Here is a 25,184-nt window from a genome sequence, read left to right on the forward strand (position 1 = left end):
TATTGCAGGCCCAAGTCCTAATCTAAAACTAAAACCCACCCAATAAACCCTTAAAAAAATCCTAACACTAACCCCAGAAGATTTACTTACAGTTTTGAAGATCCGACATCCATCCTCCAAGAAGCCGGGAGAAGTCCTCAACGAAGCGGCCAAAGTCTTCATCCAAACCCGCAGAAGTCTTCATCCAGACGGCATCTTCTATCTTCATCCATCCAGCGCGGAGCGGCTCCATATTCAAGACATCCGAAACGGAGCATCCTCTTCCTTGCAACGACTAACGACGAATGAAGGTTCCTTTAAATGACGTCATCCAAGATGGCATCCCTTAGATTCTGATTGGCTGATAGAATTCTATCAGCCAATCGGAATTAAGGTTGAAAAAATCCTATTGGCTGTTGCAATCAGCCAATAGGATTGAGCTTTAATCCTATTGGCTGATCCAATCAGCCAATAGAATGCAAGCTCAATCCTATTGGCTGATTGCAACAGCCAATAGGATTTTTTCAACCTTTATTCCGAATTCTATCAACCAATCGGAATCTAAGGGACGCCATCTTGGATGACGTCATTTAAAGAAACCTTCATTCGTTGGCAGTCGTCGGAAGGAAGAGGATGCTCCGCGTCGGATGTCTTGAAGATGGAGCCGCTCCGCGCCGGATGGATGAAGATAGAAGATGCCGTCTGGTTGAAGACTTCTGCGGGCTTGGATGAAGACTTCGGCCGCTTCGTTGAGGACTTCTCCCGGCTTCTTGGAGGATGGATGTCCGATCTTCAAAACTGTAAGTAAATCTTCTGGGGTTAGTGTTAGGATTTTTTTAAGGGTTTATTGGGTGGGTTTTAGTTTTAGATTAGGACTTGGGCCTGCAATAGAGCTAAATGCCGTTTTAAGGGCAATGCTCATCCAAATGCCCTTTTCAGGGCAATGGGGAGCTTAGGTTTTTTTAGTTAGTTTTTTATTTGGGGGTTGGTTGTGTGGGTGGTGGGTTTTACTGTTGGGGGTTGATTTGTATTTTTTTTACAGGTAAAAGAGCTGATTACTTTGGGGCAATGCCCCGGAAACGGCCCTTTTAAGGGCTATTTGTAGTTTATTGTAGGCTAGGGTTTTTTTTATTTTGGGGGGCCTTAGATTAGGTGTTATTAGTTTAAAGCTTTGATAATTTATTTTTTATAACTTAGTTGTTAGTTTTTTGTAACTTAATAATTTTTTAGTGTAGATTTAAATTATTTGAGTAGGGTTAGGTGTTTAAATATATAATATAGTTAATTTAATTTGTAGTTTAATGTAATTTTAGTATAAAAGTTAGGTTAGATTAATTATTAGTTTAATATAGTTTAATGTAATTTTAGTTTAAAAGTTAGGTTAGATTAATTATTAATTTAATATAGTTTAAAGTAATTTTAGTATAACAGTTAGGGTAGATTAATTATTAGTTTAATATAGTTTAATGTAATTTTATTATAATATCTAGGGTAGGTTAATTATTAGTTTAATATAGTTTAACTTAAATCTAAAGGTAAGTTTAAATTTATTATAAGATAGGAATGAGTTAATATTTAATATAAAGTTAGGGGGTTGTTAGGTTTAGGGATTAATAGGTTAATTTAGTTTATGGCGATGTGGGGGCCTGGCGGTTTAGGGGTTAATACATTTATTTAGTTGCGGTGGGCTCCGGGAGCGGCAGGATAGGGGTTAATAACTTTATGTAGGTGGTGGCGGTATAGGGGGTGGCAGATTAGTGGTTAATAAGTATAATGTAGGTGGCGACGGAGTAGGGGGCAGCAGATTAGGGGTTAATAAGTATAATGTAGGTGGCGGTGGGCTTCGGGAGCGGCGGTTTAGGAGTTAATAACTTTATTTAGTTGCGGCGGGGTCCGGGAGCGGCGGTATAGGGGTTAAACAGTTTAGTATAGTGTGGGTGTTTAGTGACAGTATACAAATAAAGCTGTGAAAAAGCCGAAGAGCAGCGAGATCGATGACTGTTAGTTAACAACAGTCCGCTGCTCATCGGCCCGTACTTGGTGCGCTGCTTTTTGACAGCTTTTTTGTTAAATATGGATAGCGTATTCAGGTCCGCGGCAGCGATGTTAGGCGATATTAGACGAGCGTATTGGTGCCGGCGAATGCAGCACAGTTGACGGCTTGATAAATAGGCCCCAATATGTACATTATCAGCACTGAACATAATTTTAAATAATTCATTAGTTCACAGCAAAGGATCATATATAAAATCTAAAAAAATTGGGTAGTTCCATATTAATTGTGGAAAAAGTCACTAGCATAATAGTTATGAGTTAAAGGGACAAAAACACATTAAGATTGTGTGACAGACCCTTCTGTCAGGACTGAAAGAGTTAACTGTGTTTAGCTTTAAGAATCTAATTTCTAAAGACAGTTTTTCTGGCCTCAGCTATTGTGTGCTATAATTACATTTAAGTAATAAACAGGCCATTGTTTAATCACCCTCAGAGAGCAGACGCTAGGTGATAAGACAAGCCAAATGTGTTTAAGTTGTTATCTGCCTAAGTAAAGTATTTAAGTAATGTAATTCTACTGTTTCATAAAAGGGCGTCTTCCCCTTTTTATCTAAATGTACAAGAGTTTTCCAACCCCCCCATCTGGGGTCAAACCTGTATAAATACTAGGCATCTAGCCTTTAATAAATATCATTCTGTTTTAAACCTGAAAACTGGCTGGGTTGTGAATTGCTGATTCCCTATGCAGGACATTGTTCATCTGGTGTTAACCCTTGGTACACTGTTGGTACTGTAACATTGGTGGCAAGCGACCGAATGAACCTTATCGCCCAGAAGAGCAACTACACAAGCCAGTAACCTCAGGAAGAGGGGGATTATTACAATTAATACTGACTAAGATGGAAAGAGTACCAGGGACAGAAGGAACCAATGGGCCCAGCATAGCAGACAGAACCCCCGCAGAAGCAAGCTTTGATCGGGCGGTTAAAATAAGACTGGCACATTATGGCCCCAACCCATCTGCGGAAATTATCGACCGGGTCATAGCAGCTGTGGAGGCCAACCTACTTCGCCAAAGCGGCGCTGCAGCAAACCCAGTGGAAAAGAGAAAAGTAAATTTTTCAGCTTTTAAAAACTTCCTGGAAACAGAAGGAGAGATTGATGGGTACCTTGCGGATTTTGAGAGGCAATGTGCACTACACAAGGTACCCGCAGAGGACTGGGTCACGATATTATCCGGAAAATTATCCGGCCGGGCCAGTGAGGCTTTTCGGGCCATTCCAGATGAGGAAGTCGGGGATTATAATACTGTAAAAGAGGCTCTGCTCTCCAGGTATGCGGTTACACCGGAGGCATACCGGAGGCGGTTCAGAGACACTGTTAAACTAGCTGGAGATTCCTACCTTGAGTGGGCATGTAAGGTGCACCGCACAGCAGCTCACTGGATAGCGGGGTGCCAAGCCGTATCTGGGGAAGAGGTGCTGCAGCTATTCCTGTTGGAACATTGCTTCGACAAGTTACCCGCAGGAGTTCGAGAGTGGGTTCGGACCGTAAACCCTCCACCCTGCATGAAGCGGCTCGCTTGGCAGATGAGTATACGGATGCCCGCAAACTGGACACTGCTACCACTAAGCCCCCTGCTAGAGTGGAGTACAGACCCCCAGTCGCCCCAGCAGCTGCCAGTTACCAACCCCCGGCGCACCGCTATACCACACGGCCTCTGGCCACGAACTACCCTCAGAGAGCCCTGTTCAATTCGCGGGGCTACTCACAACCGATTCGATGCTTTGGATGTAAGCAACTAGGGCACAAAAGACCAGAGTGTCTCCTAAATGCAGCGAACCAAGCACAGTCCTGGAGAAGACCTGCCGGCGGAATCCCACGTAACCCTCAGCCTGCGGCCCGCTACGTAGAGGCGCAAGAATGCTGGGGCATCCTACATGAGGCAGACCCCGTGCAAGCTGCCCACTGGAATAACCGGCAACTGGTTAAAGTGAATGGGAAGGAGGTCAGTGGTCTACGGGATACTGGTGCTACCATGACCTTGCTTCGAAAGAACTTGGTGTCTGAGAAACAGCACACAGGAGACACTGTGGCTGTGAGGGTAGCAGGGGGCACTGTGTTCCGCCTGCCTGTTGCCAGGGTGCATTTGGATTGGGCGCTAGACCTGTGAATGTGGGGGTCATGAAGGATTTACCAGCTGATGTTTTCCTTGGAAATACCTTGGTCCCCCTTGTTTCTGCCTATGCTCCCATGGGTCCCGCTGATGTTAACCCTGTGACTACCCGTGCTCAGATCCGTGCAGCAGAGACTGACCCCCCTGCTGCTAAGCCCCAGGACGCTGAGCTCAGTAAATCTCTATCCGCTATTGATACGTGGAAGTCCCGTTACAATGCGCTGATGATGGAGATGAGTCACGTAGAGGATGAAATGGTCACATTAAATAATCATGTAACAGTGCTAGCAGGAGAGAAGAGGAGTGCAGAGGAAAAAGCACGTTTAGAACAGGAATCTCTGCTAGACAGGCTGCACCGACAGACTGCAGAAAACACCAGCTTGAGAGTGGAACATGAAACATTAAAGACAAACTTAGTGACACTGGAGGAGAAGCTGACGCTGGCTCATAGTGAGGTGCAGCAACTCAAGGGCACCCTATGTCAGTATGAAGGGATTGTGGATACCTATAAAGAGCAGGTACAGAAAACTCGTAAAGAAGCTGATGAGATTTTGAAGGACTGTTTAGCCCTAGTCTGGGCACTGAGGAAGTTGAACCCTTGTTTGTATGGACAGGAATTCTCTCTCATAACGGGAATACAAATGGATTGTCCCAGCAAACTGACATGCCTACCACCCCTTAGTCCGGTCATCCCCAGGTTGACCCGCAAAAGGGTCAAGCCGGGTCTGCCGGAGTGTTCCACAAGGGGGGAGCTATGTGACAGACCCTTCTGTCAGGACTGAAAGAGTTAACTGTGTTTAGCTTTAAGAATCTAATTTCTAAAGACAGTTTTTCTGGCCTCAGCTATTGTGTGCTATAATTACATTTAAGTAATAAACAGGCCATTGTTTAATCACCCTCAGAGAGCAGACGCTAGGTGATAAGACAAGCCAAATGTGTTTAAGTTGTTATCTGCCTAAGTAAAGTATTTAAGTAATGTAATTCTACTGTTTCATAAAAGGGCGTCTTCCCCTTTTTATCTAAATGTACAAGAGTTTTCCAACCCCCCCATCAGGGGTCAAACCTGTATAAATACTAGGCATCTAGCCTTTAATAAATATCATTCTGTTTTAAACCTGAAAACTGGCTGGGTTGTGAATTGCTGATTCCCTATGCAGGACATTGTTCATCTGGTGTTAACCCTTGGTACACTGTTGGTACCGTAACAGATTGTAATATCAAATGTTTAGTAATGCATAGCAAAACACATTTTCAATGTATTTTTCTTGTATATTTTGCCCTACTTTATATATATATATATATATATATATATATTATATATATTTATATATATATATATAAAAATAAATAATGTACACATAAAGATTATGTATATATGAGTAGGTCTTTAGCATTATAGCATTGGGTAATTATTAGTGTTCTCTCTGATTGTATCTTTGTGTCCCGCCATATATGTTTCCTAGAGACCCCAAGGTAGTCAAAAAATGGTGGCCAGTAAATGGGTACTAGAGAATGGAGTTGGGAAACCCTGATTCACAGAATCTTAAACCATGACGTTTATATATTACATTCTGGAGAACAATAACCGTCTGCACTTACTTCCAGGTATTGGTTTAACAGACGCACGGTCTGATCTGTAAAGTTAAAGACATTTCTCCAGTCAAATTGTGACTGTCCATCTGGGCGCTCATCCGGATTACCATTGTACAGAAAATTGATTACATCGTCAGCATTTAATCCGTCATCCCCCATTTGTCTGTTGAGGAAATCCTTCACTGTTGGGTTTTTGATCGTATCCTAAAGTAAATTAAGTTGGAATTAATTTATCTTCATGTCACTAGCTACAATTTATTTATCATTTAACTGGCAGCAGAAAGAAGACAAAAATACCTTGAAAGTTGTGGGAAAATATCTACTTTTTTATTCACTATAAAAAAAAATTGTGGGAGATAAAACTAGGTACATGTAATTTTTTTTTACTAAGTTTTGTTTTTTCTCTCATTAAAACACCTATCCCATAGCATAGAATTTTCTAGACTTTGTTGAAGATTTTCTTTTCCTTTTTTAACTATAACACACTTTGTGACAGAAATTTTCTTGCCTTTCTAACCTATATCACTGCATTCATAGTTCAGCCAAATCAAAAGGTAATATCAACATTTTCAAAGTATATAACGTATATTTTCTGGTGGGGGAAAGGTAAAAATAATGCATACGCTATTTTATTCAAGCGCACTGATATCGTATGAAATAAACATATGTATTTAAATGTTATCTGTATTGACAATATACAGGGAGTGCAGAATTATTAGGCAAGTTGTATTTTTGAGGATTAATTTTATTATTGAACAACAACCATGTTCTCAATGAACCCAAAAAACTAATTAATATCAAAGCTGAATAGTTTTGGAAGTAGATTTTAGTTTGTTTTTAGTTTTAGCTATTTTAGGGGGATATCTGTGTGTGCAGGTGACTATTACTGTGCATAATTATTAGTCAACTTAACAAAAAACAAATATATACCCATTTCAATTATTTATTTTTACCAGTGAAACCAATATAACTTCTCAACATTCACAAATATACATTTCTGACATTCAAAAACAAAACAAAAACAAATCAGTGACCAATATAGCCACCTTTCTTTGCAAGGACACTCAAAAGCCTGCCATCCATGGATTCTGTCAGTGTTTTGATCTGTTCACCATCAACATTGCGTGCAGCAGCAACCACAGCCTCCCAGACACTGTTCAGAGAGGTGTACTGTTTTCCCTCCTTGTAAATTTCACATTTGATGACGGACCACAGGTTCTCAATGGGGTTCAGATCAGGTGAACAAGGAGGCCATGTCATTAGATTTTCTTCTTTTATACCCTTTCTTGCCAGCCACGCTGTGGAGTACTTGGACGCGTGTGATGGAGCATTGTCCTGCATGAAAATCATGTTTTTCTTGAAGGATGCAGACTTCTTCCTGTACCACTGCTTGAAGAAGGTGTCTTCCAGAAACTGGCAGTAGGACTGGGAGTTGAGCTTGACTCCATCCTCAACCTGAAAAGGCCCCACAAGCTCATCTTTGATGATACCAGCCCAAACCAGTACTCCACCTCCACCTTGCTGGCGTCTGAGTCGGACTGGAGCTCTCTGCCCTTTGCCAATCCAGCCACGGGCCCATCCATCTGGCCCATCAAGACTCACTCTCATTTCATCAGTCCATAAAACCTTAGAAAGATCAGTCTTGAGATATTTCTTGGCCCAGTCTTGACGTTTCAGCTTGTGTGTCTTGTTCAGTGGTGGTCGTCTTTCAGCCTTTCTTACCTTGGCCATGTCTCTGAGTATTGCACACCTTGTGCTTTTGGGCACTCCAGTGATGTTGCAGCTCTGAAATATGGCCAAACTGGTGGCAAGTGGCATCTTGGCAGCTGCACGCTTGACTTTTCTCAGTTCATGGGCAGTTATTTTGCGCCTTGGTTTTTCCACACACTTCTTGCGACCCTGTTGACTATTTTGAATGAAACGCTTGATTGTTCGATGATCACGCTTCAGAAGCTTTGCAATTTTAAGAGTGCTGCATCCCTCTGCAAGATATCTCACTATTTTTGACTTTTCTGAGCCTGTCAAGTCCTTCTTTTGACCCATTTTGCCAAAGGAAAGGAAGTTGCCTAATAATTATGCACACCTGATATAGGGTGTTGATGTCATTAGACCACACCCCTTCTCATTACAGAGATGCACATCACCTAATATGCTTAATTGGTAGTAGGTTTTCGAGCCTATACAGCTTGGAGTAAGACAACATGCATAAAGAGGATGATGTGGTCAAAATACTCATTTGCCTAATAATTCTGCACTCCCTGTACTAAAATAAATTTTAACTCCTGCACAAATAAAGTTTATGGGGCCTATCTATCAATCTCCGAAAGGAGCTTGAGGCCCGTGTTTCTGGCGAGCCTGCAAGCTCGCCAGAAACACCAGTTATGAAGCAGCGGTCTAAAGACCGCTGCTTCATAACCCTGTCTGCCTGCTCTGATGAGGCGGACAGGAATCGCCGGAATTCAACCCGATCGAGTACGATCGGGTTGGTTGACAACCCCCTTCTTGTGAGCTGCTAGTGCAATGCTGAATATGGAGAGCGTATTGCTCTCCGCATTCAGCGATGTCTGTCGGTCCTGATCCGCACTGTCGGATCAGGTCCGACAGACATATGATAAATAGGCCTCCATGTATCTCTTAAAGAGATTGGATCATACGTTTTTTTCCATTTTTAAAACATTTTAATAGGGACATTAAAGGGATATGAAACCCAAATATTTTCTTTTGTGATTCAGACAGAGCATACAATTTTAGAAAAGTTTCTTATTTACTTCTGTTATAAAATTTGTTTTGTTCCCATGATATTCTGCATTGATGAGATACCTAGGTAGTCATCTAGAGCGCTACATGGCAGGAAATAGTGCCGTTATCTAGTGCTTTTGCTAAAGGATAGCCTTAATGCAAAATTGCTGCCATATAGTGCTCAGCCAACTGAGTTTATGTCCCTGCTATTCAACAAAAGATACCAAAAAAAGGAAGAAACATAATAGACGCAAATTAGAGAGTTGTGTAAAATTCCATGCTCTACCTAAATCCTGAAAGAAAAAAATGTTGGTGTCATAAGCCTTTAAGAACCTATTTAAAGATACAGGTTATACGTACCCTGATCACATTCATTTGAACACTGTTTTGTAGAAAGTACCAAAGTTGAGGTCCCACCTCTTCCCAGGATTTACCAATATGCCTGAGGCGCTCTAGCTCCTCAAAGGTAGAATTTGCCTGAAAACCAAAGGGATAAAAATGAGCTTTCTTACACACAACATTCAACAATATGGGCTCCATGTAGAAAGCTGCTAGAGCTGCTCTGGAGCCCGCAATGTAAGAGGCATCACTCTCGGTGATTGACAGTCCCTTCACCTGCGCGATTGGTCAAGCTAATGAAGGGGCGGGCATTACACACTTATCAGAGAGTGTAATGATGCATATGGGCTAGCGGATGAACAGATCCGCTGCCCGTATGCAGCAAAGGCGGGTGGACAGCTTCGCAAGTTAAGAATCTGTCCGCCCGCCTTTTAACACATGAGGCCCTATGTTTTAATTACTGTATGGAGAACATTAAACCTCAACAGTGATAAACAAACCACTCTTAAATAAACATTTAACACTAAATAGAATTGCATATTCAAAGGAAAAATTAGCCAGAGAATAATTTAACCCCTTAATGGCCAGTGATGTACCTTATATGTCCCTGGTCTTTCTATGGGGGGGGGCGCATTTTCAATAGCATGATCTCACCTCCAGTGGCAAGACCACACTATTTTAGCAAGCCTGCAGGAGGGAGGGAGGGTCTACTAGCACACTATTAGAATCCCTTAACGACCAGCGACATACAGGGTACATTGTGGTTCTTAAGGGGTTAAAAAATATTAGTAATTTAAATATTAAAGAAATATGCGTAAAATTTTTATCATCCATAAAGCATTGGTACTGCTATGTTATAACCTAAGTTTTTTATTTAGCCTTCTCGGATGAAGACAATTAGGTACAGCTATATTTAGTCCCGTGAGTGTGCAAATAATAGCTGTGTGGAACAGTGTTAAAAATATGCACTTACAGTTCTAACAGGAAGTAGAAAACCCACAATTTTCAGAATTAAAATACAGGAAATAGGACAAAGTAAATAATGAAGGTATATTGAATTATTTTTCGACATATAATGAAGCATTTATTTTACAATCTCAAAGTGTTTAATGACCTTTTAATGTCAAAGTAATGTAATCATTACCATTATGTAATAGACCCATGGGTGTACATGTGACATATGCAACATATTTTTATATAGATTTTACAGGACATCCTGGTTAAATAATGTCCCGTTTAAAATGAAACACCTGGCAATGGCAACCTTAGCTGTGGTTATATGGCATTAAAGGAATAATCTAGTCAAAATTATACTTTCATGATTCGGATAGAGCGCACAATTTTAAGCAACTTTCTAATTGACTCCTATTATCAATTTTTCCTCGTTCTCTTAGCATCTTTATTAGGAAAAGCACAAATCTAAGCTTAGGAGCCGGCCCCTTTTTGGTTCAGAACCTGGGTAGCATTTGTTGATTGGTGTCTAAATTGATAATAGGAGTAAATTAGAAAGTTGCTTAAAATTGCATGCTCTATCTGAATCATGAAAGTTTAATGTTGACCAGACTATCCCTTTAATAATTACATTCTTCACCACACTATGATCAGTGATCTGAATTGAATTCCTTTAAAATAAATGTAACTATTACTTGTTTTAAGATCTCCCTGACTGCCGGTGAGTCTGGAGAGTAGAGGATTTTCCCCATCAGTAGTGGTTTCATTGCACTCCAGGCTATTTTAGTTGCAGGATTGGATTCCATACCTTGAATCAATGCGTTGCAGAATGGTGCTGTGGGAAAAGAACAGACTGTCATTTACTACTCTAATGATGAAATGATTTTCGTATTAGAAGTAAACTGCATGCAAATGCAAAAAGCAATAGCTAGTTAAAAAGTTATGCTGACAAAATGTTTTATTAATATTTAGTTTGCAAATCAACCAACATGCTGGGACATCACTGACTAATGTCTTTTATTTAAAGGAACATGATATCAAAATGCTGAATTACTTGAAAGTGATGCAGCATAGATGTAAAAAGCTGACTAGATAATATCACATGAGCATTTCTATGTAAAAAAAAAAGTAGATATTTTACCTCAAAATGTGTAGCCACATTGTTTTGTAAAATGATTTTAAAAGGACACTAAAGTCAAAATTACACTTTCATGATTCAGATAGAGCATACGTTTATGAGTTTATTTCCAGTCTACTTCAATTATCAAATTGTGCATAGTCTTTTTATATGCACAGTTTCGGAGGCACCCGTTACTGCTACTTATAGCATGTGTAAGCGTTCACAACGAATACATACATGAGCCTACAGTTAAAAAAAATATATATATTTGCTAAGATTTTAGTAAATAATATGGAAAATTACTGTGATCACCTTACTAAATTGTCATCAAGGGTAGCCACATGTGAAATAAGGGCCAATGTGAGTTTTTGTGGGTTATAACATAGATTAGAGAGGCCCCACTGTACAGTACAGAAATAAAAACAGGTTTTTTTGGAGTTTTTTGCAAGGCGATCACTGTTACCACAGTGATCACCTGACTATACTGTTAGCACAGTGATCACCTGACTATACTGTTACCACAGTGATCACCTGACTATACTGTTAGCACAGTGATCACCTGACTACACTGTTACCACAGTGATCACCTGACTACACTGTTACCAAAGTGATCACCTGACTATACTGTTAGCACAGTGATCACCTGACTATACTGTTAGCACAGTGATCACCTGACTATACTGTTACCACAGTGATCACCTGACTATACTGTTAGCACAGTGATCACCTGACTATACTGTTAGCACAGTGATCACCTGACTATACTGTTAGCACAGTGATCACCTGACTATACTGTTAGCACAGTGATCACCTGACTATACTGTTAGCACAGTGATCACCTGACTATACTGTTACCACAGTGATCACCTGACTATACTGTTACCACAGTGATCACCTGACTATACTGTTACCACAGTGATCACCTGACTATACTGTTACCACAGTGATCACCTGACTATACTGTTACCACAGTGATCACCTGACTATACTGTTAGCACAGTGATCACCTGACTATACTGTTAGCACAGTGATCACCTGACTATACTGTTACCACAGTGATCACCTGACTATACTGTTAGCACAGTGATCCCCTGACTATACTGTTAGCACAGTGATCCCCTGACTATACTGTTAGCACAGTGATCCCCTGACTATACTGTTACCACAGTGATCACCTGACTATACTGTTAGCACAGTGATCACCTGACTATACTGTTACCACAGTGATCACCTGACTATCACCTGACTATACTGTTAGCACAGTGATCACCTGACTATACTGTTACCACAGTGATCACCTGACTATACTGTTAGCACAGTGATCATCACCTGACTATACTGTTACCACAGTGATCACCTGATCACCTTACTATACTGTGACCACAGTGATCACCTGATCACCTTACTATACTGTTACCACAGTGATCACCTTACTATACTGTTACCACAGTGATCACCTTACTATACTGTTACCACAGTGATCACCTGATCACCTTACTATACTGTTACCACAGTGATCACCTGACTATACTGTTACCACAGTGATCACCTGACTATACAGACAAAATTCACTCTTGTGAAGAAATTTTGAGGTAAAATATTTTTTCTTTGTTACATAGAGATGTGATATGCTATTTTTCAGTATTTTTTTACAGTGATTCAGCATTTGGGCATATATCCCTTAAATTGCGGTTAGCATTCACGTATGGAAATAGATGTATTTAAATGGACCTTATCACCTCATGCTCGAGGTAAAAATTGTGATTGCCCCACACTCCCAAAAAGCAAATTCTGTAAACATATAATTTATTTTTTACATGCAACAAATCAAACAGCTGTTTTAGACAATTTGTAACATTTTACCTAAGTTACAGAATTAGTTCAAGATTGTACACAAAAGCAAGAGGTTTTTAAAGGAACACTAAAGTCAGAATTAAACTTTCATGATTAACATTGAGCACACAATTAAAAAAACTATTTTCCAATTTACATCCTTACATTATCTAAATGTGCATAATATTGTTATAAGCACACTCTCTGAGGCACCAGCTCCTACTGAGGATGTGCAAGATTCACATTATCTACGTATATGCATTTTGTGATTGGCTGATTGCTGTCATATGAAGCAGTGAAAAGGAAAATAAAACTAACTGAAATTTTTCAGAAAAAAACAAAATGTATTCTTACCTGATAAATTAATTTCTTTCATGGTGGTGAGAGTCCATGATCCGTTTCTCCTGGGAATTACTCTTCTCTACAACTAGAAGGAGGCAAAGAATCCCAACTCCAAGAGCCTTATATAACCCCTCCCCCTCACACAAACCTCAGTCTAACATATAGCCAAGCAAAGTGAGGTAATAAAAAGGATTAAGTGAAGAAAAAAAAGGAGCAGGGGAAAAAGATGTGCTCAAAAAGATACAGGGAGTGCAGAATTATTAGGCAAGTTGTATTTTTTAGGATTAATTTTATTATTGAACAACAACCATGTTCTCAATGAACCCAAAAAACTCATTAATATCAAAGCTGAATATTTTTGGAAGTAGTTTTTAGTTTGTTTTTAGTTTTAGCTATTTTAGGGGGATATCTGTGTGTGCAGGTGACTATTACTGTGCATAATTATTAGGCAACTTAACAAAAAACAAATATATACCCATTTCAATTAGTTATTTTTACCAGTGAAACCAATATAACATCTCAACATTCACAAATATACATTTCTGACATTCAAAAACAAAACAAAAACAAATCAGTGACCAATATAGCCACCTTTCTTTGCAAGGACACTCAAAAGCCTGCCATCCATGGATTCTGTCAGTGTTTTGATCTGTTCGCCATCAACATTGCGTGCAGCAGCAACCACAGCCTCCCAGACACTGTTCAGAGAGGTGTACTGTTTTCCCTCCTTGTAAATCTCACATTTGATGATGGACCACAGGTTCTCAATGGGGTTCAGATCAGGTGAACAAGTAGGCCATGTCATTAGATTTTCTTCTTTTATACCCTTTCTTGCCAGCCTCGCTGTGGAGTACTTGGACGCGTGTGATGGAGCATTGTCCTGCATGAAAATCATGTTTTTCTTGAAGGATGCAGACTTCTTCCTGTACCACTGCTTGAAGAAGGTGTCTTCCAGAAACTGGCAGTAGGACTGGGAGTTGAGCTTGACTCCATCCTCAACCCGAAAAGGCCCCACAAGCTCATCTTTGATGATACCAGCCCAAACCAGTACTCCACCTCCACCTTGCTGGCGTCTGAGTCGGACTGGAGCTCTCTGCCCTTTACCAATCCAGCCACGGGCCCATCCATCTGGCCCATCAAGACTCACTCTCATTTCATCAGTCCATAAAACCTTAGAAAAAATCAGTCTTGAGATATTTCTTGGCCCAGTCTTGACGTTTCAGCTTGTGTGTCTTGTTCAGTGGTGGTCATCTTTCAGCCTTTCTTACCTTGGCCATGTCTCTGAGTATTGCACACCTTGTGCTTTTGGGCACTCCAGTGATGTTGCAGCTCTGAAATATGGCCAAACTGGTGGCAAGTGGCATCTTGGCAGCTGCACGCTTGACTTTTCTCAGTTCATGGGCAGTTATTTTGCGCCTTGGTTTTTCCACACGCTTCTTGCGACCCTGTTGACTATTTTGAATGAAACGCTTGATTGTTCGATGATCACGCTTCAGAAGCTTTGCAATTTTAAGAGTGCTGCATCCCTCTGCAAGATATCTCACTATTTTTTTACTTTTCTGAGCCTGTCAAGTCCTTCTTTTGACCCATTTTGCCAAAGGAAAGGAAGTTGCCTAATAATTATGCACACCTGATATAGGGTGTTGATGTCATTAGACCACACCCCTTCTCATTACAGAGATGCCCATCACCTAATATGCTTAATTGGTAGTAGGCTTTCGAGCCTATACAGCTTGGAGTAAGACAACATGCATAAAGAGGATGATGTGGTCAAAATACTCATTTGCCTAATAATTCTGCACTCCCTGTATAAACCTTAAAGAACATAAGGTGGGTTCTAATAGACTCTCACCAACATGAAAAATTTTATTTATCCGGTTAATAATAAATTGTGCATTCTTTCATACAGGTAGTGAGAGTCCACGATCCATTACTCTTGGAAACTAATATCCAGGTCATGGAGTCCAAAAGTAATAACCTGAAGGGAGGGATTTAAAAACATCTTTTCTTCACTGTGCTCTCAGAGACCCCCAAACAGCTCCCCAACATAAGAGGTTTGCATCTGTAGTGATCACAGTCCAGGTAGGATGAGCAAAAAAAAGACCCTGAATAGTAAACTGATGATACAGCCACCAAGTTAGAGACTTACTGTACAGAAACATCTTTTGAGACAGCAGAGTATGATCCCTGTACCCACTGACGAAGCATACAAAGCTGAAGGGGTCTCATGTGAAACCGAGTAAATGGAATTGCATCTGAAACTGAAATCATGAGACCCAGAACTTCCATACAAATAGCAACAGAGGCAAAAGAGAGAGACTGAAGGTTCAGGCAAGCTGACACCAATTTTAACCTTCTCTGTTCAGTTAGAGAAAGATTTGTGGAGACTGAATCTATTTGAAATCCTAAAAAAGTTACCTTTGTTTGAGAAATCAAATAACTTTTTGGAAAATTAATTCTCTAACCATGTTGTTGAAGAAACCACAAGAGTTGGTTGGTGTGAGATTCTGCTAAAGGAAAAGACGGAGCTTGAACCAAGATGTCGTCCAGGTAAAGAAATACTGCAATACCCTGGATTTTTATTACAGACAAAAGGGCAGCCAGAACCTTTGTGAATATTCTTGGAGCTGTAGCCAGACCAAATGGTAGAGCAACTAACTGAAAATGCTTGTCAAGAAAGACAAACCTCAGGAATTTGTAATATTCTCTGTGAATCGGAAGGTACGCATCCTTTAAATCTACGGTGGACATAAACTGACCTTGTTGAACAAACTCAATATTAGCAGCAGGTAAAGGATATAACTTTCTAAACCTTGCAGAACGATTAAATACATTTCCTGGCTTAGACTATTCCCTAGAAATCATATCAGAGAAAGCATCAGGATTTGGTAAAACTTCAAGAAGTTTCACAATAGTTTTAAAGAAATTTAAACGATTACAAGGCTTATCATCAGAAACTTTAGGATCTTTAACCACTAAAGTAATTAAAACCTCTTTTTAAAAGAGAGCAGATATACTCAATTTTAAACAAAAATGAAGAAATATCAGGTGTAACATCAGATGAAGATTCTTCATCATCAGAGGAGACTTCACCATCTGAAGACATAACAGTATCCCTGTCTTCAGGACACATAGTACTGGTAGAAGGTAAAATCTGGCCTCACGTTTTACATTTATTTGAAGGCGGGAGAGCAGCCAGCACCCTCAGAAACTGCAGCCTTGATAATGTTTTTCACATTCGTTAAGACAGCCTCAGCTTTCTCCTGCAATTAACAAACAGAAGGAGCATTAGTACCCAAGGAAACACCATTAAGTAGGTCTGATTGCATTAGCATTTCTAAACATTAGACGGTACTTCAGCATTTTTACAATAAGCACACCTAATCAGAATCAGATAGCTCCAGTATAGCATTAAACACATAAAATGCAATAAAACACTATAGCCCCTTGAGAAATGGAAATAAGTTACCCCCTCCTAAATAGTTTAAGAACTGCACCCTAAGCCGAACTGCAAGATAAAGCAGGAGACATAAACATTTAACAGTTTATTAAACGTGTGTAGAATAACCGAACGAGCGAGCGCTGACCTGGCAAGTGAAGCCGGGGTTGAAGTGGGAAAAACAACTATAACAAACTAAAGGAACATGTACTAAACCAACAAACATTAACCTGACGTGCGCAACCCTGACACACGTAAACCCGAAGGCTGGCACGCAAAATTCAAACTAACCGATGCACCTAAAATAACAAGAGGAATAATATAAAGGATTCTGTCACAGGGCTATATATACAAGAAAATATATATTTGAACAAATAGTGCCCGTAACATAGCTTAAAGAGTGTCAACACAATAATAAAAGATACTTACCAATAGACACTCGTCCACTAGCAAAGCAGCAGACAGCCAAACCAGTACTGAAATATCAGCAGAGGTTATGGAATAGGAGTAGATCCATGATAGAGGGAGGCAAAAGACAAGTCCCTGTGACCCATTATGGAAAAAAAATTCCCATGAGGTGGATAAAGAGTTACAAACCATACCCTACATAGATCCCTCTGACAAGCACTGTACTCTGAGGGGAAACCAGGCCTCAATATAGACTGAAAAACCCTCTCTCTGAAGAATCACATGATTATCTTCATTCTACAACCGCCTCCAGCGGAGGCAAAGTAAAGGCTGAGGTATGTGTGAGGTGGGAGTGGTTATATAGGGCTTTTGGGGTTCAGGAATCTTTGCCTCCTCCTAGTGGTAGAGAAGAATAATTCCAAGGAGTAATGGATTGCGGACTCTAACCACATGTGTGAAAGAAAAAAAAAAAACTACTACTCATATGTAATTCAAACTGCATCTAGCAGGGGCTGTCAATGATCTGGATCGGATCAGGATGATTTCATGGCGTACAGGTTAAAAGGCCATAAACACAGTAGAAAAGCATAACCAATAAATGGATACTAAATAGACAATGTAAGAGTACTTAGTTTTAATTTCAAAGTTTTATTTTCCTTCCCACAGCATCATGTGACATGCAACAACCAATCACAAAATGCATATATGTATATGAATCTAGCACATAATCAGTAGGAGCTGTTACCTCAGAAAATGTACCTATAAAAAAATTGTTCATCTTAGATAATGAATGTAAATTGGAAAGTTGTTTAAAATTGTGTGCTCTATTTTAATCATGAATGTTTAATTTTGACTTTAGTGGTCCTTTAAGGAGCAGAGGTCTTAAGACCGCTGCTACTTAACTATTGTTTCAGGTGAACCTAAAATGATGGGTGACCACTGCTTGGTAAATGCAGTGCAATATCTGCAAATACAGAAAACAATACTGCATGGTGTCTAGGTAGGGTTGCCAGCGTTCACTTATCTTTAGGGATCTCCCTTATTTGTCCAAACTTTTTTTACAGTCATTATTCTCCCTTATGTGAAAAATCTTCATTTCAAACATTTAATACTGCACTCTTGTAATCGTATTTAGTTTATAATGTTGATGTATCTGAAAATGTAAAGTCTTTACTCTCACTCACCTAGATTACGAGTTGTGTGCTATACCGAGTGCGTAATGATCGCAAAAAAAATGAGCGGTATGGCCCTTTCCATAGTGCAGCCATTACGAGTTACTGAAAATTCTCCTTGTGCTGTGCGTTATGGTGCGTTATGCTCCATACCGCACAGAAGCCAAGGGCTGAGTTTACGTGCTCGTGCACACTTTCCCCCATAGACATCAATGGGGATAAAGTGTTAGAAAAAAACTAACACCTGCGATCGTGGAATGGCGATCGCGTAACGCGACCCCATTGATGTATATGAAGGAAAAAAAAAGTTATGTTTAAACCTAACACCCTAACATAAAAGCCTAGTCTAAACACCCCTAATCCGCCACTCCCCGACAGTAAATAAAATGATTAACCCCTTATTCGCCGCTCCCCAACATCACAACACTAAATAAAGCTATTAATCCCTAAACCACCAGCCCCCCACATCGCCAACACTATAATAAAGTTATAAACCCCCAAACCGCCAGCCCCCCACATTGCAACTAATAAACTAAACATATTAACCTCTAAACCGCTGGCCCCTCACATCGCAAAATACTAAATTAAACTATTAACCCCTAAACCTAACACCCCCTTAACTTTATATTAAAAATTACAATATAACTATCTTAAATAAATAAAAACTTACCGGTGAAATAAAAGAAACCTAAGATTAAACTATACATTTACCTAACATAACTATACTAATAAAATTTAAAAAACTACCAATTAAAAAACCTAAATTACGTGATTTAAAAAAACTAACACTACGAAAAACAATTTTTTACCAATTTAAAAAAATCTAATACCACGAAAAAATAATAATCTAACATTACAAAAAATAATAAACACTAAAATTATGAAAAATAAAAAAACTCTAAGATTACAAAAATAATAAACTAAATTATCAAAAATAAAAACAATTACACCTAATCTAATAGCCCTATAAAAATAAAAAGCCCCCCAAAATAAAGACTCCTCCTAACCTACAATAAACTACCAATAGCCCTTAAAAGGGCCTTTTGTAGGACATTGTCCTAAGTTAAACAGCTCTTTTGCATACAAAAAATTACAAAGTCCCCCCAACAGAAAAACCCCCCACCCAACAAACCCCCAAAAATAAAAAACCTAAGTCTAAAAATAAAATAAGCTACCAATTGCCCCTAAAGGGGCATTTATATGGGCATTGCCCTTAAAAGGGCATTCAGCTCTTTTACAGTGCCCAAAGCCCTAATCTTAACCCCCCCCCCCAAAAAAAAAAAACTAACACTAACCCCAGAATATCTACTCATGGTTCCTGAAGTCCGGACATCCATTTCCATCCAGGTGGCGAGAAGTCTTCATCCATCGTGAGGCATCTTCTAACTTCATCCCGGTGGCCCGGAGCGGAGCTATCCAGGACTGGCGATGACATTGTGCGGGGAGCGTCCTCTTCATACGATCACCGCCGTACACTGAAGTCGAATGCAAGGTAAAAATGACGTACATTGCATTCCTATTGGCTGATTTGATTCTTCAAATTCAAATCAGCCAATAGAATGAGAGCTACTGAAATCCTATTGACTGATTTAAACAGCCAATAGGATTTCAGTAGCTCTCATCCTATTGGCTGATTTGAATTTGAAGAATCAAATCAGCCAATAGGAATGCAAGGTACTCCATTTTTAAACTGGTACCTTGCATTTAACATAAAAAAAAAATAATAGCTAGAAAAACTTCTGTCTTCTGTGCTTGTCCGCAAGGCCAGTGCCACTCAGGGTGCAGTCTCTTTTTGCACAATATGCCTTTTCAGCATATCAGTCTGCTCCTGCCCAATGACAGTCCAGCACTGAAATACCAGGCAATTCTTCTCTGAGCAAGACAAACAACAAACCCCAGATGTACGTTTCGGCCTCTCTTGGGCCTCGTCAGTGAGGTGCAGTTGCATATCTCTGAGGCATGTGTGCAAGTAGTCCACGTCTGGTTTCCCCCTTTTACTCTTAGGGAGACCTAAGAGTAATTTACATAAAATCAAAAAAATAGAGAGACTAAAAGAGTATGCACCCTGAGTGGCACCCTAAAATGAACAGGCACGGAAGTTTTTCTAGCTTTTGTTCTGTCTCAGCTGAGTGCATCTTTCTCTCTTTTTATACCTTGCATTTAACTTCAGTGTACGGCGGTGATCATATGAAGAGGACGTTCCGCGCAGGATGTCATCGTCGCCAGTCCTGGATAACTCTGCTCCGTGCCGCCGGGATGAAGATAGACCATGCCCCCACGATGGATGAACACTTCTCACCACCTGGATGAAGACTTCTCGCCGCCTGGATAGAGAAGGATGTCCGGACTTCAGGAACCGTGAGTAGATATTCTGGAGTTAGTGTTAGGTTTTGTTTTGTTTAGTTTTTTTGGGGGGGAGGGTTAAGATTAGGGCTTCGGGTACTTTAAAAGAGCTAAAGGCTCTTTTAGGGGCAATGCCCACCCAAATGCCCCTTTAGAGGCAATATGTAGCTTAGATTTTTTTAGACTTAGGTTTTTTATTTTTGGGGTTGGATGGGTGGGGGATTTCATTGTTGGGGGGTTTTGTGGTTTTTTGTATGTAAAATAGCTGTTTAACTTAGGGTAATGCCCTACAAAAGGCCCTTTTAAGGGCTATTGGTAGTTTATTGTAGGTTAGATGGTGTTTTTATGGGGGGGGGGGGGGCTTTTTTATTTTTATAGGGCTATTAGATTAGCTGTAATTGTTTTTATTTTTGTTTATTATTTTTTGTAATCTTAGAGTTTTTTTATTTTTCGTAATTTTAGTTTTTATTATTTTTTTGTAATGTTAGATTTTTTATTTTTTGTAGTATTAGGTTTTTTAAATCAGGTAAATTAGGTTTTTACTTTCTTGTAGTGTTAGGTTTTTTTAATCAGGCAATTTAGTTGTTTTAATTGGTAGTTTTTTTTATTTTATTAGAATAGTTATGTAAGGTAAATTTATAGTTTAATCATAGTTTTTTTATTTTACAGGTAAGTTTTTATTTATTTTAAGATTGTTATATTGTAACTTTAAATTAAAAGTTAGGGGGTGTTAGGTTTAGGGGTTAATAGTTTAATTTAGTGTTTTGCGATGTGGGGTCAGTGCCGGCAATTTGGGGTTAATAGGTTTATATATTGTTGGCACTGTGGGGGTCTGGCGGTTTAGGGGTTAATAGGTTTATTTTAGTGTCAGCGATGTTGGGGAGCGGCGGATTAGGGGTTACTAGATTTATTTAGTGTTGGCGATGTGGGGTTAATATGTTTATTTAATAGTCGCGATGTGGGTGGGTGGCAGATAAGAGGTTAATAAGTTTAATAAAGTATTTGTGATGCGGGAGGGTGATAGTTTATGGGCTAATAGGTAATTTATGGGTGTACTTTGTAACATTTTAGTTATGAGTTTTGTGAAATATTTTTGTTTCGCAATTTGGGGTTAATAGGTTTATATAGTGTTGGCACTGTGGGGGGCTGGCGGTTTAGGGGTTAATAGGTTTATTTTAGTGTCGGCAATGTCGGGGAGCGGCAGATTAAGGGTTACTAGATTTATTTAGTGTTGGCGATGTGGGGTTAATATGTTCATTTAATAGTCGCAATGTCGGTGGGTGGGTGGCAGATTAGAGGTTAATAAGTTTAATAAAGTATTTGCGATGTGGGAGGGTGGCAGTTTATGGGTTAATAGGTAATTTATGGGTGTACTTTGTAACATTTTAGTTATGAGTTTTGTGAAATATTTTTGTTTCGCAAAATCCATAACTACTAGTCTCAGATGGCGGTATGGATTGTGTTGTTATAGACTGTAACACAAGCATTTTAGCCGGACCACACAACTTGTAATATGATGCTATGGAAAATCCTGCACTGAAACGTAATTTTTTGAGTGCGGAATGGACATTGCGTTGCAGGCTAAATTGCTTGCGTTATAGCTATAACGCCGCAACTCATAATATGTGTTATCGGCCATTCCACGCGCAATGGCCAATTTTTCAGCGGTATAGCTGTACCACACTATAACGCAAAACTTGTAATCTAGCCCACTGTGACTTAAAGGGATAGTCTAGTCAAAATTAAACTTTCATGATTCAGATAAAGCAGAAATTTTAAGTAACATTCTAATTTACTCCTATGATCAATTTTTCTTTGTTCTTTTGGTATCTTTATTTGAATCTAAGCTTAGGAGCCAGCCCATTTTTGGTTTAGCACCTGGGTAGTACTTGCTGGTTGGTAGCTACATTTAGACACCAATCAGCAAGTGCTACCCAGGTTCTGAACCAAAAATGGGCTGGCTTCTAAGCTTTCATTCTTGCTTTTTCAAATAAAGATACCAAAAGAACAAAGAAGAATTGACATTACTGTAGAAGTAAATAAGAAAGTTGCTTAAAATTGCATGCTCTATCTGAATCATAAACGTTTCATTTTGACTAGTCTTTCCCTTTAAAGGGACATAATACTCTTATGCTGAATCACTTCAAAGTGATGCAGCAGAACTGTAAACAGCTGACATAAAAATATCACCTACACATCTCTATATAAAAAGGGAAGTTATTTTACCTCAAAATGTCTTTAGTTCATTAAAGTGCTCTGTGAACAATTATACTTAAGCTGCTGTACAGCTGCAAGTTGGGAAAAAAAGCCAATCAGCTTCAGCAGGAAATGCTTTGCAGTGATGTGATCTCATGAGATTTCACTGAAATCTAGAGTGATTTCATAGTAAACTTCCTTAAACTGAATAGGAAAATAACATGAATGTGCCTGCACATGCCAGATGCACACTTTCTAGCAAGTCCTGGGACTAGCATCCTGATTTGATGCTTAGGGGCATACGCTGTCGGCATTTAACATTGCACAAGCAGTTCTAGTGAACTGCTTGTGCAATGCCGCCCCCTGCCAATTTGCGGCCAATTTGCCTCTAGCAGGAGGCGTCAACCAGCTTCTTCGTCATAACTGCTTTTTCCGGCGAGTCTTAAGGCTCACGTGGAATTGGGCCATTCGGCAGTTGATAAATTGGCCCCTTTAAGTTTCTTTACAGTGGGGTGTGAAAACCTAGGAAATTTTTCGTTAAAATATCTTCCTTTTGTACATAGAGATGTTCAGGTGATATTTTCTAGTCTGTTTTTTACAGCTATGCTGCAGCACTTTCAAGTACTTCAATATTTGGGTATCATGTCCCTTTAAATGAGAAATAGAATTCACAGATTTGCAGAAAGTTGTTAAATTTATTAATCTTTGCAGAAACTGTATCAAATTGTAAAATGAAGGGTTTTTTTAGCATCTATTGTATAATTAGTCGATTCCCTACATGAAATTTGTTGATTCCTTATAGTCTATGACTTATTTTCCAAAAAGTTGGTAGGTGTCAATAGGACCAAGCTCAACTCACTTAAAGGGACAGTCTAGGCCAAAATAAACTTTCATGATTCAGATAGAGCATGTAATTTTAAACAATTTTCCAATTTACTTTTATCACCAATTTTGCTTTGTTCTCTTGGTATTCTTAGTTGAAAACTTAACCTAGGAGGTTTATATGCTAATTTCTTAGACCTTGAAGACCACCTCTTTTCAGAATGCATTTTAACTGTTTTTCACCACTAGAGGGTGTTAGTTCATGTATTTCATATAGATAACACTGTGCTCGTGCACGTGAAGTTAACTGGGAGCAGGCACTGATTGGCTAAACTGAAATAAAGGGGCAGTTTGCAGAGGCTTAGATACAAGGTAATCACAGAGGTTAAAAGTGTATTTATATAACTGTGTTGGTTATGCAAAACTGGGGAATGGGTAATAAAGGGATTATCTATCTTTTAAAATAATAAAAATTCTGGTGTAGACTTTCCCTTTAACTTAAAATGGAAAGCTATTTCTGGCAGCATTTGCAGGAAATTGTAATGCCAAAAACAAGGTGATACTATTTGCAAGCAGCTAATGAAAATAAATATGAGCCTTTTGATATTTGCACTGCGCATTTTAACGAAAAATAAAAAATGCATTTCAAATTCTTGCTTCTTAAATGTATATTGTGGTAATTCTCTCTCTAAATAGAGTATTTAAAAATTACTACACCTGTTTTTTTTTTATTTAAATGTCATATTGCAGTCCAGAGGTATGGCTGCCAACTATTAGTTGGTCATATTAGTCAATAAGCATAAGTAGGGAATAAAAAGCGGTTGCTGCTGAATTAGATTGTGTTTAAATGTAAACAGCTTTTATGTTTTTATTTAAACTTGTGTTTAAATGTATTATACCTTTCATAAGTATAATATCATTCATTTTCTTTCAGTACAACATTGGTTTAAATCAAAATATATTCACTGCAGTGCCACAGTTACATCAAATAAAAACAACGTGCAACTTCAACAGGTCTGATAGAGGGACATATATATATAAAAAGGTAAAAAAAGTTTATGTCAATGCATAACTTTCCAGTAAAATGTAAAAACTGAGGGAAATTTACAGATTAATTCTCTTAATAGAAAAGTTTAAGTTCCCAACCAAGGGCTATTTATCGCTCCCACTCATGCGTTAACTTTGCTAGAAGAAATCATTTTGCGAGCGTCAGGTAGGGCGCTTAATACAATTTGAAAGTAAAAAGTTTTGGCATGAGTGCTAGCCCGACGTGTGCAAAAAGCCAAATTTTGAATATCATGACCACGTTAACGTATTCCCCCATAGACTTAAATGGAGCACAAAACGTGAAAAAACACCCTTCCATGCACATAAACCCAATCGTGTTTAACCAAGTGCGCTAACCCGACATGAAATATGAATATTTAACATTCCAATGTTCTTCACATAGCAGAATATGTTCTATTTATTCTTAAATACATATATATATATATATATATATATATATATATATATATATATATATATAAATATATATAGAGAATTAGATAAGGAGAACAAAAGAAAGATTCAAAGGTTTAAAAAAGAAGTTGAAAATAAAAAGATAAATACATTTCTAAGAGATCTCCATCACAACAAAGAAAAACAAACTATTGTCAACATTTATAATGAGCAAGTCTGGTATTATATAATAGAAATACAACACCCTAGAAACCAAAGTATAAATTGGTCTAACAT

General features: G+C 38.9%; 1 protein-coding gene across 1 annotated transcript in view; it reads right to left on the reverse strand.

Moving 5' to 3' along the window:
* The window catches only part of ABCA4 (ATP binding cassette subfamily A member 4), a 382,609-nt gene that overhangs the window by 259,937 nt on the left and 97,488 nt on the right, over positions 1 to 25,184 (reverse strand). The window contains exons 9-11 of the mRNA XM_053693132.1: positions 10,468 to 10,607; positions 8,843 to 8,959; positions 5,750 to 5,947 (exon numbers count right to left, since the gene is read on the reverse strand). Coding sequence (XP_053549107.1) covers positions 5,750 to 5,947; positions 8,843 to 8,959; positions 10,468 to 10,607 — 455 coding nt within the window. The remainder of the gene's footprint in view (positions 1 to 5,749; positions 5,948 to 8,842; positions 8,960 to 10,467; positions 10,608 to 25,184) is intronic.

This window comes from Bombina bombina, chromosome 10 (genome assembly GCF_027579735.1).
Source record: "Bombina bombina isolate aBomBom1 chromosome 10, aBomBom1.pri, whole genome shotgun sequence".
Taxonomy (NCBI): Eukaryota; Metazoa; Chordata; class Amphibia; order Anura; family Bombinatoridae; genus Bombina; species Bombina bombina.